The sequence below is a fragment of the Episyrphus balteatus genome, chromosome 1, assembly GCF_945859705.1.
Source record: "Episyrphus balteatus chromosome 1, idEpiBalt1.1, whole genome shotgun sequence".
NCBI lineage: Eukaryota > Metazoa > Arthropoda > Insecta > Diptera > Syrphidae > Episyrphus > Episyrphus balteatus.
This window is the reverse complement of record NC_079134.1, coordinates 168,184,641-168,198,354: the sequence shown is the minus strand read 5'-3', so window position 1 is coordinate 168,198,354 and position 13,714 is coordinate 168,184,641. Positions and strand designations below refer to the sequence as shown.

Sequence of the window (13,714 nt, the reverse complement as noted above, 5' to 3'; positions counted from 1 at the left end):
GAATCGTCTAATTTGCATTTCGCTTTACCCTACATTACACACCATCTATTAGATAAATGTGTAGTTAGTCTCTATAGTTCATTATACAAAGAGAAATCCCATAATAAAGTAAGTCCTTTCTTACATTAATACACTTTCAACCGCAAATCCTGGTTCCGCATATATTTAATCCTCTATTCTAGATAGAAAATGCACCATAAAATGCAGTCAACAAGGACATAGAGAGCGAGAGAGGAAACTTTGTTAAAGTCATTGATCTGCCTGTGGCGCTGCTGCTGTTGCTGAAATCCTTTGCCTTTCTCCCACACACAAATGCCATTAATTAGATACCCAACAGAGCCATTAGCATTTCCATGCCAAGAACATAATGCAATTCATTGAGATTCAGTGCAACCATATTGTCATCCGCCCACACTAACGCCTTCGACGTAATAATTGCTCTTTTTTTTTCTTATGCATCCGCACATATTGTGAGGTGTTCAAAATTTGCAATTTTAATTTCCCAGGCTCTTGTGCTTGTTCTTCTTCTTCTTGGTCGCTCTTCTTGGGGATGTCCTTAATGGTGATGGTATAATTTTTTTGTTTTGTTTTGTTGTGTGAGTGTAGGTAAGGAGTGTCTATGTGTGAGTGGATAAACATAAACCTTGAAGTGGCAACTTTTCTGAACGCAATTAAATGTGTTTTTTATTATTATTTTTCTTATCCTTTTTTTTTATATGTATTTAAAACTTCACATAAGAGTGTTTGAAAAAGTTGAAAGTTCTTTCGAACAAAAATAGTTTCGCCTTCGGACTTTAGAGAGAAGGAAAAATCCGCGTTTAACCACCTTCACCGACACCACAGTTGCCGCCGTTATAAGGGTTAATGTCTTATGTTAGCCTTAGAAGATTTATATGAGAATATAAAAAAACGTTAGTATCCGTGAAAGAGTGAGATAGAAAGTATGAGGGCAATGAAGTGTTCCGAGGCCGAGGGCGCTTGTGTCTTTAATTATTTTTCCAGTCGCCCAGCAGGCACGTTTCAACAGCAGCAATTTTCAAGTATATTATACTACAGTGTACACCATCTCTTCTTTGTACAGATCCGTAAAAGTTTAATGAGTCTTCATTTTATAATGGCGGTGCTCAGACTTGGAAAATCTGCAGGTTGTTGTGCGAGGAATTAAATATTTTTCTTTCACTTTTTTGTTTTTGTTGTGTTTTTTGTTTTATGTTTTTATTAGTTTTTCTGCCATTGCACTTGAAGGAAATGGATAAGGTCTTTAACATTTTATGATTTAGAGGAACTTGTTCATTTCATGAGAACTACACTACTAACTACATGTTAAAGTTGTTTTATTTGTTTTTTAAGCAAATATAAGCAAAAGTTTTTAATAAAAAAAAAAAACCCAACAACGTAGTCTTAGACTGCCATTAACATTTCTGCAGTTTCAGAAAAAATTAGAAACTATAAAATTATCACTGAAATTTCCAGTACTGAGTGACCTTCATTAGGCTTCTCTGGCATAATATTCAAAGCTAAGGAACAAAAAGAACGGTTTGATAAGAATTTCGTCCTAGGACTTATTTATAACAGCATGCAGAAACTGATTTTGCTATCAGAATACCGAGAGAAACATTTGTTTTAGACATGTGATTTGTGTTTAAAAAAAAAGTTACGTATACACCACAGTGACCGTTTAGTCATAAACTTTAAAAATTGATGGTATACTTTACAAATTAAATCAATTATTCATCGATCTTCTTGATCCTTGGACTTTTTACATAATCTTTCATTGATTAAGAGCTAATAACTGCCAACACAGGAAAATTAACAGTTTCTTCAAAACCGTACATAGATGCTTTCACAAAGGAAATACTTTGAGGAAGTTTGACTACAGTTTGATCACCAGGTCTTTTTTATAATAAGGGTTATATAAGGTCTTGAAAAAAACCTCCAGCAGCCAAGATTGCCAAAACGCATACGGATCTAAACAAAAAGCCTTTGCCTCTCAGAAGAAAAAAGAGGCTATATTTTCAAGCGATCTATAATTGCAAAAGAGAGGTTCTTAATTGAAACCGAATTGAAGCTTATTAATTAAGGTACATCGTGATATCAAATATTTACGTTGCATGCAGATCTGGAAAAAAAACCCTAAACACTACAAACCGCATATTGGCACCCATGCAAGTTCTTCAAGTCTGTTCTTTTAGAATGAAGATGTAGAGCACACGCTGTACAGTAAGAACTTTTAGGACTTTATCGGTGGTGTTTGGCTTCTTAAAATTAGAACCCTGGGAGAAAGCACACGAAACAACAACGAAATTTTCAACTTTTGGAACCTAATTTAATTTTTTGTGGGGTAACACAAGTTCTTGGGCCTTATTTCATTTTCTATAAATTACACACAAATGCTGAACTTATACGTCTTTCACAAAAAGTTTTTTTTTAAAGCTCCCTAATTGAAAACGCAGATCTGTAAAAATACTGCAAATACCCATATTTGAGGCCCTATCTAATTTTTCCCTTTGAGGCTTTATTTCCTAGGACTTAATTTGGCAGAGCTCTCTAGTATTGTTCCAAGAAAAATTACTTAAGCAAACTAGTAATAGTACAACAGCTGGGTGGACTAACTTAAGCATCCAACAAGCAATTTGATTTCTACAAGGCTTAACAGATGATTCAAAAGCTTTTATTGAAGTAAAGTTGTATAAAGGATGACATATCGCTGGCTGAGAATTATAGGGTTGTATGTCAACTCACCTTTGTTTTGAGAAAATCGATCTCAAAATTTTTTAAGGCTGGTTTTTGGATAAAATAGTTACAAAGCAGTAAAGTATTGATGCAATCTTATATAGGACCCTAAAAAAATCATAAAACCATGAAAAACACATTAATTTCAAAAGAAAAACGGATTCTATGAGCATTTTTAAAAAATGACATAGAACCTTTTTATGAAAAAGTTTGTAAAAAAATTTGAAAAAGGTTCTATGTTCAACATAGAATCTTTTAGTTATAAAGAGCTTACATGTTAAATGTTTTTTTTTTTTATCAAAAGAAGTGACTTTATCGTGAAATATGTTTTGATTTAATTTGATTTTATTCAAGTTTTGCACAAAACAGTCAAATTCTATTTTAAATAACAGAAAAAAAATACCACAAATCACGTTGTTTCATTTAGGTATAGAAAACAACAATTAATGCTTTTGTTGAATTACGTACACAGAAAAAAGACATGCTAAAAACAATTAGAATTTGTATTTAATCAATCGGATTTTTGCATGCTTTTTTGCCAAAAAGACAGTCGTCTTAAAACAATCATCTACGGTGCAAAATGTAGGTATGCCAAAAAAATTGAAAGTTTGTTCAATATTTTAATTTTTATAAGAATGCACATTAAATTAATGAAAACTCATTTCAATCTTAGCAGGTATCTACACTTAAATTTTCTTAAAAAGAAAATTCTTGTTAAAATGAAGTTCACTTTTATTTTAACAAAGTTTAAACAAATTCTACCTATTTTTATTAGAAATCTTAATAATTTAAGAGGATTGGATTTTAGAGAGGTATCATGTTGATTCTAAGTGCCTTATTTGTCTCCATGTATAACGTAAGTAAATTTGCTGTAATTAAAAAAAAAGTTTTATTCGATGAAACTATTAATAGAAATAAACTAATATATAATTGTAATGATGAATAACGAAGAGTTCACTTCGGTTAGTAGAGTAAAATCTTGACCTTTGAAAAAAAAATACTCAATTTTTTTCCAATTTTTTTCCAACTAAATACAACTAAAAATTAGTTAATTTTTTGTTTGATATTTTTTTTTTTTTTGGGGTACTAGGTGAAAGCTGAATCTCGTTTGCAGTTTCTTTATCCTAGTATATCTTGCCATCGGCTTTAGGTTTGTCCGAAGGTACTTTTTAGGTACTTTTTGAGTTTTGACTTCTTTTGTTTTGAGTTAAGGAATCTAAGTGTGTCTTTAACTTTTGGTTTATTAATAAGAACTATGAAATTCCCAACCTCGATTATGCAAAAGAAGTTTTCAAAAAATCACTTCCAATTCTTGGCACACGAAAAATATTACTCTAATTTAATTATAATGTAAGAATATCTAGGTTAGGTAATCCGAATGAATTATTGCAAAAGTTAAGGTTGGATAGTACATATTTTGGTTTAAAGAGTACAGAACGAGATACAAAAATTCTTTGCTGTTTAGCAAATGCCCTGGAGTGAAATCCGCTAACTTGATAGTTGATAGTCAAAAACGACGAATTATGGAGCAAAATCGTCGTTTTTGACTGTCAATTATTGACTATCAAGTTAGCCGACTCCACCCCTGTTGTTCAATACCAACGAAACATCAAAAGATCTTTTATTTTTACGTTAGTTAAAAAAAAAGATCATTTCCATAAGATTTCATTTTGAAAAATTTGCGTAAAAAAGTTCTATGTAACTTAAATCAATGCATTTTTTTGTTTGAAAAAAATCAGTAAAAGGGTTCTATGTTGCAATTTGAATAACATAAAACCTTATTATATTAATACATTTATGTGAAATCATGAAAGTTGTATGTCTTTTTTACCTGTACCGTCGCCATTAATTTTTTTCAATTTTTTTTTAAATTTTATCTGAAAGCCGCTGAAATTACGAAAATTTTGGTGTATAAAACTCATTTTTTGTATTTTGTATGAAATACACCCTTATAATTCTGAGCCAGCGATATATTACACTACGAGAGCAATAACAATACAAAATTTCAAGTTTCCAAGTAATCGGAAAATGCTTCATTTTTTTTTTCATCTGTCCGTAGATTTTACAGTTTTACAAAGTTTTAGCCGAGCTTATTTAACCAAAAACTGTAATTTAAAGTTTTCTTGTTTAGAAAATAAAAATAAAAGAATTTCAAAAATTATTATGAATCAGAAAAGTATGCAATTTTTCTTTAAATATATCACAAAGTTTGAACGTTGTAAATTGTAAACTTTGAGTGATACAAGAAAATTGCAAAAAAAATTTTAAGTTAAATTAACTACAAAACTATGAAACATATTTTTGTCTTTAAGCTACTGTTTTTAAGATATAAGTTTTTCTGACCTTTGACCTCCTATAACGGGCCTAAGGGAGAGATACTTCAGCACTGTGGAAAGAATTTAATAATAACCTTTAAACCCAAAATCAGCATGTTGCAAATTTGTTCTTCTCTTTGACTTTTTTTTTGTCTGGGTTACACAGATGTTGTGATTTTTGAAACCTTATAACTCAAAATAAGCTCAGGTTACCAAATTAAAGATTTTTACCTGTTTTGCCACAAAAAGTTAGTCGTTTAATGATCCAAAATGTTCGTATTTATTAATTTTCTAAAAAACTTTTGAAACTAACGCAATAGTTTTTCAAAATTATTTGATAATTATGTTCAATGTCCTGTGTATAGGTAAGTATACATCTAAATATAATTCCCATTAAAGAAGAAGAAACTCATGCTCAGTTTAATAATAAAATTATGATAATTTAATTGAATTCCAAGGACATGCTAAAACTGTCAACCCCTGGTTTCTGTCTGCCTAGTGACCATTGACAAATGAAGGTATTTTTATCTGTTTTATCTGCCCTGCCTTTGTTGTAGCAATATTTCCATTTTCTTTCAAATCGAGCGCAAAAAGGTATATTCTTGAGCGGATACAACGTCCCATAGAAACCATATTCTAAAGACTATAAGAGAGGTCATATCCTTATGAGCACGTTATTACTCCCTTTTTCCTTTTTTACTTTATTCATAAAGAACAGACACAAAATGAGGAAGGAAATCAAATTTTATTTTCAAAAAAAACTCACCTGGTGAAGTGCCATCTGTGGAATATCCGGTCGAATAAGCACTCTCTGGCGACGACAAACTATTCATGATGTGACCCATTGGATGGTTCACTGGGCCATTTGATATCATTCCATTTGATGGTCCCCCTCCAGCTATACCGCCAGCTCCATTGTAACGACTTGACCTTAACATCTGACGATTTGCCTCAAAGCCATTGCGTAGCACCACATTAGAAACCGCCCCCGTCGTCGACGGATAGCCCCCATTGATATGACCACCGGCGCCGCCGTTATTATTGTTGCTAGGAACCCTCTCGTCCAGCAGTTCACCACCACCCCCACCCAAACTACTACTGACTGCTGCGTATGCTACATTCGCATTCAAACTATCGTATGAGCCGAATTGCTGTTGGGATGAGTTGTAGCCATCTCCGGCGGCCATCTTCGATGGAAGCAATTTTCCATAACGTGGTGTTGCTTCATTCTTCCCCTCACTGCCATTATTGGTAGGATGGTAGCTCGTTAGGTCCTTTTGCTCCAGAATGTACTCCTTTCGATGACTCTGCTGCTGTTGCTGGTTATTGTTGTTTTGGATTTCTTCATAGTGACTATTGGAACAACCATTACTACCCTTGAGGTATTTCTGCTTTGATTTGTCCGACCCAGCTACCGGATGGATTTGTGACGAAGGATGCTTGGCATTGGTAGCGGAGGAGGCCGCATTGCCTGCGGACTTTCGTCGAAACATGCTGCTGGGTGAAAGAGTTTTTGTTCGTTTTCCTTGTTGTTGCTGATTTTGTTGGTGTTGTTGTTGATGAGATTCTCTGCCAGTGTGGTCGGTTATGGCGTTGCAACTGCCACTAACGCCACCGTTACTGGCACCAATGAAATTTCTTTGATGCTGCTGCTGCTGTGATCCTTTGGTTGGTGCTGCAGATAGTGTTTGAGCCTTCACACTTGAGTGTTGGACATAGAGAAAATTATCAGATTTTGGTGACATTGCTGATTCCTCACTTGGCGATTGCCATCCAAAGCGGCTTGTGGTCTGCAAATTGAAAATAAAAGAAAAGGAAATGAGTTTTTTTGGTTGAATTTGTGTTGAAAGGAATTGTTTGTGTTTTTTGTTTGGCTTCGGAAATGACTTTTTGAGTTGGTTTTAATTTTCTTGAAATTAATTCAACAACTGTTACCGTTTTGCAAAGAAAGCTACTGTGTACCTGTGTGTGTAACTTTTAAACTATTGCATATTTTATAGCGGGCTTTGAGCGCGGGGACCGAATGAAAACATTTCGTAACAAAAAAACCTAGCACCACCCACTCGGGTTGTTCGCTTAACGTATATTTATTAGGTACGCATGTACGAAGCACCTGTGAGAGATCGTTTGCCGACACCAGTTCACCAGTAATCACAGTTTTAATTTTGATATGGTTGTTTTTAAAAAAATTGTAACTTTTTTGTTGTTGTCTTACAGATATGGTTGAGGCATATTTAAAAGTGAAATGATAAGCTTTTTAATTATATAAAATTTATTAAGTCCATTTTTTAATTTGACAACTTATATGTCAAATTAAAAAATGGACTTAATCGAAATGGAAGAAAAAAACTTTTTTTGATGAAAATTGATTACAATTTAAAAAATTCCAGCTTTTTTTCTTGATGTCGTACAAACATGATTGAAATAAATATTGAAAGCCTAAATAATAAGCTTTCGGATGTTATAAAATTTATTTAAGGTTGTCATGGAAGAATATTGACAATATGATGTGTAAATAAAACAAAGTTCATTTTTGTTCGCTTTTTTTATGAAAAAATGTGTGATGTCAAGAAATCATTATATCTGCATAAGTTGATAAAAAATGCAATGCAAAAGCTTTAGCTGGAGTGCCACAGTTTTTTTTTTTAATTTTTTTGTTATGTGCTCTTAAAAATTATAAGTGACTAATTAGGCATAAGAAGGCTCAAATATTTTTGGATGGATACCTGCAATACTATAATTTTAAGGTGAAATGAAAAATGCCAATTTTTCAAGCTCGGAACACCTGATCCCCATTTTTCTACAAATATTTTTAATCAAACCAACATTTTTTTGTTTTCCAAAAGATTTTAAAAGATGAAAAATTATGAATAATTAAGGAGAAGAAAAAATCTATAAGTGTGTTATGTTTTATTATTATAAAAATTCTACTTGGTTTTTGAATGCAGTATAAAATGATTTCATCAATGTTTTTGTGAAAAAAGATTGTAATTATATTGCAAAAAATGAGTTTTTTATTCAAAAGAGGATCTCAGAATTGAAAGTGTTCAAACATGGTTTTTTTTCTAAGGATAAGTATCTCAATATTTTTTTTTTAAATAAAATCACACTACTACTACTACTCATTTGATTATTGGTACATTTTTTTAATAAAATTTGAAAGCCGTTTACATAAAAACAAGTTTGTAAATAAATTTGAGCTTCTTCGAAATAATCCCATTAGATTTTTGTTATCAACATCAATCAAATCAATTTTAAAATTAAAAGACAATAAGCTATTTTGAAGGCAGCATCTTAAAAAAAAATAAACAAAATCATTACGTTACGTTACGTTAATTGATTTTAATTTAATTAAATAAAAAAAACTGGTTTGGAAATTTACCTTATAATGTTTACATCTTTTTTTTGTATTACAAATTTTGTTGAAATTGAAATTTTTCTAATGGTGATACAACCTCATGATTGTAGCACTGATGAAAGTACCACTGATGAAACTGGCACTCAATAAAGCCAAGTAAGTTTCATTTCTTACAGCTGTAACACATTTTGTATCAGTTTTCAAAGTCAGTGATATTAAAGATCACTGTGGCGTATGTGTGACATTTTTTTTTACAAATTTTTTTTTTAAGAAATTGTTTTTCTTTTATTAAACAAATATTAAAAGTGGTTAACTCGTACAGTAAAAATTTCTACATCTATTATGTAAAAACTTGTGCACAAAAGGACTTCAGGTTTAGTGTATTTTAGTCTTATTTACAGTATTTTTCCATATTGCATGCTTAAATCCTTTTAAATCTGCTATAAATATTTTATCATGTTGTTTTAATAATCCTTACAGAATAAAACAACAAATATCATAACATTCCGTTGATTTTAAATAGAAAATTAAAATTTTAAAAGATACCCTACACAAGAAGATTGCGTGTTGTAGTAAGGTAAAACGTAATTTTTATGTATATAAGATAATATCATTTTGACTATTTTATGTTGATTAAGTTTACTGAAAGAATAAAAGGATTAATAACTGTGAGAAAATAAAATTATTTTCGTAATTTCTTTAACAAATTTGGTGACTTTTCTTATATAAATAAATTCTTTTATTGTGGGCTTAAAGTCAATTTTATTAAATTTTTATATATTATATTTTTTTTTTTGCGCCAAAAAATATAATATATAAAAATTGAATAAAATTGACTTTAAGCCCACAATAAAAGAATTTATTTATTTTCGTAATTATTTGCGTAGTAATAATTATGGATTGGAAAAGTGTGCATAGTGGCATTAACTTCAGTATACAAATTTGTAAGGCCTGTTCATTAAAACACATAAAAGCCTACACACATTACATAATTATGTAGGGTGAATACATTTTAAATAGGTATTCAATTTTTCTACCCAAATGACAAAATCCTTTTTAAACTTGACAGAAACAAGTTTCTTTCATTTGCGAAAGTGAGTTTTCCATTCATATACCCATTTCGAATGTCGGTTTTTATTTCCAAGTAAATAGACTAAAAGCTGATCGTTTAACCGAAAACTCAATTACGGGACCAGTCTGGTCCTTTTTTTTACAATTTTTCCCTCATCTCATATCCTTGAAAAAAAAAAACGAATAAAAATTCTGTCCACCTCGTTAGTCGAACGTTAATTGCAAATAACAACTATCTGCAACGGGCCATGTCGGTAAATTTTATGCACATCTGCCCTTCAGTAAGCTTTTGCCATTTTTTTAATTATTATTCCTTTCACAAATACTAGAGAGCTATATTATTCCCATTTTTTTTGTATCCTTTTTTTTCGGTTTTTCTTGCAGCATTTTGCTTGAGTGTTCTTAACCAGAAAGAACTCAACCAAAAATTGTAGTTTTTCTTTCTTTAGTGTGTACTTGGTTAAAATAAAAAAATAAATAAAAAACGAGACTATTATAACCTCCTCAAAAATTGCAATTGAAAAGGTTGACGGGATAACATCGTCGACGATGGTGAACCATTTTTTTTTTTACGTAGGTATTTTTATTTTCATAGGTAAAACAACAACATAAAAAATAAATACAAAATGTCGTCCCAAATAAAAAAAACAGTGAAGAAGAGAAAATTCTTCATACATGCAGCAAAACCCAGTAATCCCTACTAATCTCCGGGATTTAAATAAAAACACAACAAAGACGGTACAAGCTCTCTCGCATTCATGGCCTGAATAAGGAGCCAACAACCATCATCTCTATACTAAAAACAACAACAACAACAAGAGCTAGCACCAACAAAACTTACACAAAATAATGGCGATGGCGCACAAAAAGAATTCCGGAAATGAAAACGACAATCCTAGTGAATTTATTTGTGTCTACGTTTGCACGTTTGTTTTGCTCCGGCTGTGTTTTCTTTTTGAAAATTTTATTTGTAGATACGAGAGTATACACACAAATACCCGAGTATAGGAGGTTCTACTATACCGTTAGTTTGGAGAGTTAAAAGTAGAATATATCTAGTCTTATGGGGAGTAAAAATCCAGTAATGAACAAACTGCTGTCCTTCGTTCGGTATGGTTGAATGAGAAAAAGGGGTTTTCTAGAATATATGCGGAAGGGATGTCAACAACAAAGTAATCTCATTCAAATCGTTGGGCGCCATTTTTGTAAACCCGCACCTCTTCCTTATAACTTCCTGGATAACAACTGTTGTGGCATCGGATTTGCGTATAGAACACAGCTTGATATCTGTGTTTAATAGGAAGTTTTTTTTTCATTTTAGGAGAGGGAAGAGGTTCATTTGACACAACAACTCTTGAGTCATTTACCCTAGGAGAGATAGAAAGAGAAAGACACAGAGATAGACTCAAAGAAATTAAGTCAGAGGAATGTTGATGGCCTACTAAAACTGGATGAAGAGGCGAATGCACTATGCGACATTCTCTAGAGTATTTTTCAAGTCAAGATGCAATTTGAATTTAAATAAAATATAACTTTTAATGTTAGTCTACGCTTGAACAATTTAAATATTCCTTTTAAGTCCCAATTGGGAAAAGAGACAGCATTTTTTTTCAATTCCTTTAACACAAATTGTTTTAAGATTAATGTTCAGACTTGATTTCTCGAAAGCCGATGCTATGACCTCCTAGAGTTTAGTTGATAATTCGTCTAATAAAATTATATAATTTTGAAATAATGGCAGACTTATAGTTTTTATCTCTCTGAAATTGTTTTTTTTTTTTTTTTTTTTTTTTTTTATGCCTTCAATACCAATTTTTCCCTACACAGGCTATTTAAGTATAACATCGGATGACTTTTAAGTTTAATAATAGGACCTCGCTACAAAAAAAAAAAAAAAAATGGCTGAAATAATAATTATTGCCAAAACTGGAACGTTACCATTTTTGGGAATAGGAACCAACTTATTTGAAAGCGTTTTAGGCAAATACTTATTTCAAATTATGTTTTTTACTGCACTATTTATAATTAAACGAATTTGAAAGTTAAAGATAGAAAAATGTAATAAAAAAAGCTCGAAAATGTTCAACAAAATACTGATGTTTATTATTGGAGTATAAACCGAACCGTATTGCAGTATTCTGTGAAAAAATTAAATTGCATGCAATTATTCGAATTTTCAATGTGTAATTTACATTTAAGGGAAGGTAAAATTCTCAGGCATATTAAATAACCACTCATCAGGATAAAATAACCTGTTTGGATTCGTAACTCATTCATTTTGAGATTTACAACATGCAAATTGATTGTTTGTTTCATGTGCTTGCCGCCATTCTTGCTAACGTGAAGTAGATAAAGTTAATTTATATAGAAGCGGTAGAGAGGTATAAGAAAACAAGAACATATTTCAAACAACGTTAATTTTTTAAATAAACAAAATGGCGGCCATATGTGTATTACTAACCCAAAATAAATTAAAATAGAACTTAAAAAAATATAAAAATACTTTCAGCTGCATTTCTATCTAGTTTATTGTTTTAAGAGGAATATTTGTCTTTAAAAAAACCGAAAAGTATTTAATGAATTCATTTAAAATATTTGAATAGTTAAATATGCTCAACACTAATTTAATTACTTTGAGAAAAACAGAAATTAAAATCAACTCAGTGTCGCTACGGAGAATAATTCTATGGAGTTTGGTATTAACAACATAAGTCCAAAATCGTCGTTTTGAGATAAATGCATTTTAAACTTAGAAAAATTTCTCCAAATCCAGTTTTATTTAATGCAAATATATTTGGATGCAATTTTGTTTTAAATAATAATATTTACACAAATAAACTAAAAAAAAATTAATTTTTAAGCGTTAGACTGGGCCAAAAAAATAAAATATTTTTTTTTTTGAAAGTTACTTCGAAAATCTTGTTCAGGATGATGAAAATAAAATTTGGTGAACATTTGAGCCGTTAAAAAAAATTTTAAGAGGTCTATCATCGGTGTTTTTTATTTTTATACATGATATGATGTTTTACAACAGAACTGCTAGACGATCAAAGTAAAAAAAATTTCTGTTCATTTTTTCTAATATAAAATTAAATTTCCTACAAAAAAGATCTTATTGAAAATTTTCGTCAGACGAGCCGTATTCGAGTAACTAAGCTTTTTAAATCGAAGTGTTTTTTCAATTTGCCTGTTTCACTTTGGAATTTTGTGATGAGCAAATAAGTGAATAGAAAAATAAAACCACGACAGATTCTTATAGGAAATTTAATTCTCTACAAAAAAGGTCTCCTAGTAATTTTCCCTAAATTGAGTTTTGAAGAAGTTATTCACGATTTAAATCGAGAAAAAAATTAAAAAATCAATTTTCAATTTCAAAAATTTTCTAATTCACTGAAAATTCAATATTTTCAAATTAGCAAGATGTTTTCTTGTAGGGAATTAAACGTTCTATAAAAAGTTCCTTGGCAGCAAATTAATTGCTTTAACCGTTTAGAAGATAATCGTATTCAAATCGCAAATGCATACTTGTCATAAGAAAACTATTGAAATCAGTGTTCATTGGTTTTGATACGAATATCTTCTTAACGGTTAAAGCAATTAATTTGCTGCCAAGGAACTTTTTATAGAACGTTTAATTCCCTACAAGAAAACATCTTGCTAATTTGAAAATATTGAATTTTCAGTGAATTAGAAAATTTTGAAATTGAAAATTGATTTTTTAATTTTTTTCTCGATTTAAATCGTGAATAACTTCTTCAAAACTCAATTTAGGGAAAATTACTAGGAGACCTTTTTTGTAGAGAATTAAATTTCCTATAAGAATCTGTCGTGGTTTTATTTTTCTATTCACTTATTTGCTCATCACAAAATTCCAAAGTGAAACAGGCAAATTGAAAAAACACTTCGATTTAAAAAGCTTAATTACTCGAATACGGCTCGTCTGACGAAAATTTTCAATAAGATCTTTTTTGTAGGAAATTTAATTTTATATTAGAAAAAATGAACAGAAATTTTTTTTACTTTGATCGTCTAGCAGTTCTGTTGTAAAACATCATATCATGTATAAAAATAAAAAACACCGATGATAGACCTCTTAAAATTTTTTTTAACGGCTCAAATTTTCACCAAATTTTATTTTCATCATCCTGAACAAGATTTTCGAAGTAACTTTCAAAAAAAAAAATATTTTATTTTTTTGGCCCAGTCTAGTATTTATATGTTTTTAGTGACATATGTT

General features: G+C 30.6%; 1 protein-coding gene across 1 annotated transcript in view; it reads right to left on the bottom strand.

The window, feature by feature from the left end:
• The window catches only part of LOC129907515 (uncharacterized), a 42,516-nt gene that overhangs the window by 15,554 nt on the left and 13,248 nt on the right, over window positions 1-13,714 (bottom strand). Inside the window, exon 3 of the mRNA XM_055983793.1 lies at window positions 5,815-6,838. Within this exon, the coding sequence (XP_055839768.1) occupies window positions 5,815-6,838 (1,024 nt within the window). The remainder of the gene's footprint in view (window positions 1-5,814; window positions 6,839-13,714) is intronic.